This window comes from Larimichthys crocea, chromosome XIV, assembly GCF_000972845.2.
Source record: "Larimichthys crocea isolate SSNF chromosome XIV, L_crocea_2.0, whole genome shotgun sequence".
Taxonomy (NCBI): domain Eukaryota; kingdom Metazoa; phylum Chordata; class Actinopteri; family Sciaenidae; genus Larimichthys; species Larimichthys crocea.
The window spans coordinates 9,114,888-9,120,017 of NC_040024.1; the positions used below are offsets into that span (position 1 = coordinate 9,114,888).

Sequence of the window (5,130 nt, forward strand, 5' to 3'; positions counted from 1 at the left end):
GTTTCTTCTTATCAGCATGAAATAGCTTGTTAGTCACTAATCTGATTGCATTTCACCTCAAAAGGCCAAAACAAATTGAACCAGAAATATCTTCCACCGGCTTTTCTCTGTGTTCCAAATACTTGAAGCTTATTTCGAGGAAATGTAAAAAGAGATCAGGATAACAGGTGCAACACACAACTTATTGTCTGCACACGTAAATGTACCTGTGCGTGTATGTAAATTTCACAGAAGTCAAAATAATGTTGTCACGGAGCGGCATGGGTCAGCCCATACACTAGTCTACCAAGGACCAACGTTGCTCCCACGTCTCACCGATGTCGAAATGTTTGCTGGTGTAACCGGGCCAAAAGAGGCCTGCGTCAGAATCACGGAAGCATGCAGCCATAACCGTAAATCAGTAAATCAGTAACCGTCATCTGGCTGAGCGAGTTGTGCCACATTCAGAGAAACTGTTTCACTTTTTATTTTATGGAACTTATGCAACACACATGTGCATGAGATACAGTTTCACTTTTTATTTTCTGGAACTCATGCAACACACACGCGCATGAATGTTCATTCATTCATCGTTTTGAGGGTATATCCATTAAAAGAAAATTTACGTAGGCTACAGCTGTTATTTCAGTGTGACTGTGAGAGTCAACTTAAGTATTAGATTGGACTGTGTCAGATACCAAAGATTGAAGGACTCCGGTCAGGATCAGGGTTAAAAAAACAGTTTTACCTGATTCAAATCTCTTTACAAAATGGTCCTCAGTGTTCTTTACTCCAACTCCACCTTCTCTGCACGCACTCAAAAAGTGAAAGTAAATCTAGAATAAAAACTGCGTCAGATCAGAGAACACACACACAAGACAGTTGTCTGATAGATCCAAAGAACTTTGACTCTTCGCTGATTTCTCTTCTGACAACATGGACAGTAAGTTAAGGTTATTTCTTCAGTTACTATTTGTTAACACTGATCACTGTATATTAATCCAACATAACTATGATCTATGACCTGTGCAATGGAAACTCTCAGCAATGGCTAATGTAAAATGTAGCAGCAGCCAGATAGAAAATATTAAAGGACTCAGATCGGAATAAAGCCAAAGAACCAATTCATCTCTATTAAAACCTGTTTACAAAATGATAATTTAGTAATCCTTTTTATTGTTGAACAGCACTGAAGTTTCTATGTATTGAGACCACACTTAATTTTCATTAAAAAAAATCCAGTTTGCACCTATTATATAGAAAATATTTCATAATTTGTGTTTTTTTATCATGTGGGTACCCAAAACGGCATTAAAGTGTTAAAATTATTTAAAAAAATACATGTAAATATGATAGTGATGATAAGGATGCAGTGAAAATGAAAAAAATATTAACATTTCATATTTTTGTAGAATTTTATAGAAAAAAAAGTTTTTGCACAAAAAGGTAATCCGTACTCATTTTCTGAAGGGTTAAAGACTCTTTTTAAAAGAAGACGTGCCAAATTTAATTAGGCTACAGCTGTTATTTCAGTGTGACCAACGTACATTCGGTCTACATTAAGGTTAACTTAAGTATTAGAATCGACTCTGTATCAGATACCAAATATGTTTGTGTAGGTGTTTTTACCACCCCACCCCCACCCTCTCTGCACCAACTCAAGGAAGTACAAGTCAGTCTAGAATAAAAACTGCGTCACAGCAGAGAAAAAACTCACAGGACAGTTGTCTGATAGGAGAAATTGTTTGGATCTGACAACATGGACAGTAAGTTAAAGTCTGTGTAAAGGCAATGCCATGTTTTCTTTCAAAACACAATAAATATGTTGGACAATAGTTGCTGAAAACATGTGAAAAGACTTTGAACGATTTTTTCACATTTTTGATCTTTTCATTTTTCAAATGCAACATCCTGAAAATGCATCTTCCCTGGGTGTGTGACCACAGCTCCATTACTTTATTTCAATTTCCAAATAACGGAGTGATGAAGAAGAAGTGGATTGTGAAGGGCCATATTAACAGAGACCTGAAAATAATACAGTAATTACAGTAACGTTAGGTGACTTAGTGCACAGTAACATGATTTTACATGGTGTAGGCTATGACAGGGAATACATGTAGTCAGATCTGAGTTTACGTGTGTCTGTAACGGTGCACACGTATGAGAGACACCTGCCTGGGTGTGACCACCTGCCGGGTGCGAGACAGACAGCGATTCACTGAGATGATACTGAAACTTATGTATGTTTGGACAGAGAGACAGAGAGTGGTTCAGCGCCAACACTCCCCCACAATCCTGGAGCTGAGAGTACTGTCCATTTTTACCTGATCATATTTTTGATCATTCAAATTTGGCTGGGGGCTTAATAACACTTTCTTCTTTAGTCTGACAAACTCAAAACGCATTTATTTTGACTTTACGCAGACTTTAAGGGTATTTCTTCAGTTACTATTTGTTAACACTGATCACTGTGTATTAATCCAACATAACCATGACCTATGACCTGTGTAATGAAAAACTCTCAGCAGTGGCTAATGTAAAATGTAGCAGCTAATCATGCAGCCAGATACCAAATATTAAATTAATATTAAACTGTTGAGCCGTGATTGTTACAGATGGAAAAAGTACTCACTGCTACTTTTCTAGATTTTTGACCAATATTGATTTTAATTGGAAAATCTTCTTATACAAAAAAAACAAAAAATACAAATGTACAGTTTTATTGATGGACTTCATTATCTTTCAGAGTCAAACAGAAGAATTGTCATCTTGGGAAAAACTGGAGTTGGAAAAAGCAGCCTGGCTAACACCATATTTAGAGAAGAAATGTTCCAGATCGGCCATACTGTCAACTCTGAAACAATTAAATGTCAAGCAGGAACCGAATCTGTCAATGAAAGAAGCATCACTCTGATCGACACGCCTGGTTTTTTTGACACAAATAAATCTGAGGATGAGATGAAGCGTGAGATAGTGAGGTGTATCACAGAGTGCGCTCCTGGGCCTCATGCTTTTCTCATTGTGTTTAAAGTGGAGAAATTCACAGAGCAGGAGCAGGCTGTCGTCAACAAAATAAACAAATACTTTTCTGAAGAAGCCTTCAAATATGCAACAGTTGTCTTCACTCATGGTGACCAGCTCAAAGAAGGACAGACAATTGAGGATTTTGTCCATCAGAATGAGAAAGAGAACAAGCTATTCAGTGATCTGATGAAGAAGTGTGGAGGTCGGTGCCATGTCATTGATAATAAATACTGGAACCAAAACCCAAACCATGAATACAGGAGCAACCAGTTCCAGGTGCAGGAGCTGCTTAAGACAATAGAGAAGATGGTGATGGAGAACAGCTGCTACACCAATAAGAATCTACAAGCAGTGGAGGAAGAAATAAAACAAGAGGAGGAGAAGATCAGATATCAGAAGTCATCAGGAAACATGTCAGAGAAACAGATCAGGGAGCAGGCTAAGGCCAATGCATCTACAAATCTCTGGGTCAGATTAGCAGGTGTTGGAACAGGTGTGTTGTTAGGAGCTTTGTATGGTGGAGCAGAGGTGACTAGATCAGGTCATTCAGCATTAGCAGTAGTTTTCTCTGCTGCAGTGGGAGGGATGTTGGGAGGTGTTAGAGGATATAATGCAGCTGAAGGAGCAGACACACCAGGGGAAGCAATGACAACTGCAGCAGGGTCCTTCATGGATGGTGTCAAATGTGCCTCCCTAGCAAGTTATGTTTTGAAGAAATGATTCCAGCCAAAGTGTTGACTCTTGAGGACAGTAGAGAGAAAGTATCACGAATACACTGTAAAATAAATGACTGATGATTTTTTGCAGTAAATTCACAGTAATATCCAGTACTTATTATTACAGTAATACTCTACAATCAAAATAACAGTAATGAACCGTGTTTCTACAGCAACCGGACACAATATTAATGAAGAAATATTGTATTTAAATGTAAAATTACAATACGATATTGTAAAATATTAATACTTAACTTTATGATAACATTACAACAACATGCTGTGTGTACTATATTATTTTACTGCTAAATAATAGCTTGGTGCTGTATCTTAATCAGAGTAATAACTTGAGATTCATCATTTTTACTGTATTATTAATGCAACACATTAGTCAGTAAATTTACAGGGTGTGTGCAATATTAAAATATTGTAATTTCCCATAGAATCTGTATTTTCTTGTTTTTTTAGCTCTGAGTGCATCAGAATTGTTTTTCTGTTATATTGTAATGTTTGTTGTATCAGTAGTTGATGTCCTCCTGGATCCATTCTTCATATGTTTATAACCAATCAAGAATTTTGTCTCCCTGACTGTCCATACTATAGTTTCATTATGTTGGTTCTGTTGGTTGGTCTATTGCATGTCCTAGATCAGTGATCCTCTTCTGCTCTCTTTGGTGTCTTCCATTTTTTAAAAGTTTTTCCATAGATCAACAAAATGTCTAAGAATAGAGGATATGCTGTACAGATTATAAAAGTTGTGATTTGGGAAATATGCTGAAAATAAAATTCACTTGACAGTGTAATAAAAGGTAGACCGTCTGTTTTCCTGCCCCATGCTGTGGATGGCTCTGACCTTCCCTTCACAGATTCATTGCTGCTTGTCGAACTCAGCAACTCATTTTTAGACATCGTAGTTATTTTTACTGTTAGACATGCACATAGGGTTATAGTTCAGTTAATCAAGTCACAATTAAGCTTGCATAGTCAGCTGAAATCTAGCAATTAGTCAAGAGACACACACATAGTTTGCTACATCAGCTTGCACTTGAGCACGTTTGCACGAAATGGTCAGTTTTTGGTCCCATTACGGCCGAGAAACCTCAAAAGAGCGACTGAAGAATCGCAATAGCTCAAATCAAGTTGTCACTGCCAAATCATCTATGATTTACTCATTTACAAAACAGCACAGAGAGAATTTGCATTTGAAAAATGAGTCAATCAGGATGATGCCGCTCTGAGTGAACGTCGAAGGAGAGAAATATGGAAATTGAAAGCAGATGTGATTCATTAGCGCCAGAGACTGATGTCTGCTGAAGCTACAGACTGTTCACGAGCTAGGAAATGTATGTGTTAAAAACTTGGCTGCATGCTCAATTGGCTGATGGTGGGTATGGCGGATGCTTCCCCCAAA

The 5,130-nt window shown here is 37.6% G+C and overlaps 1 protein-coding gene across 1 annotated transcript; it reads left to right on the top strand.

Moving 5' to 3' along the window:
• The first annotated feature begins 840 nt into the window (after positions 1 to 840).
• LOC104933718 (GTPase IMAP family member 7-like) lies at positions 841 to 4,052 on the top strand. The gene is made up of 2 exons (XM_019255856.2): positions 841 to 922; positions 2,726 to 4,052. Exons 1-2 carry the CDS (start codon positions 916 to 918, stop codon positions 3,721 to 3,723), a joined length of 1,005 nt encoding a protein of 334 aa, XP_019111401.2. The 5' UTR covers positions 841 to 915; the 3' UTR covers positions 3,724 to 4,052.
• Positions 4,053 to 5,130: the final 1,078 nt, after the last annotated feature.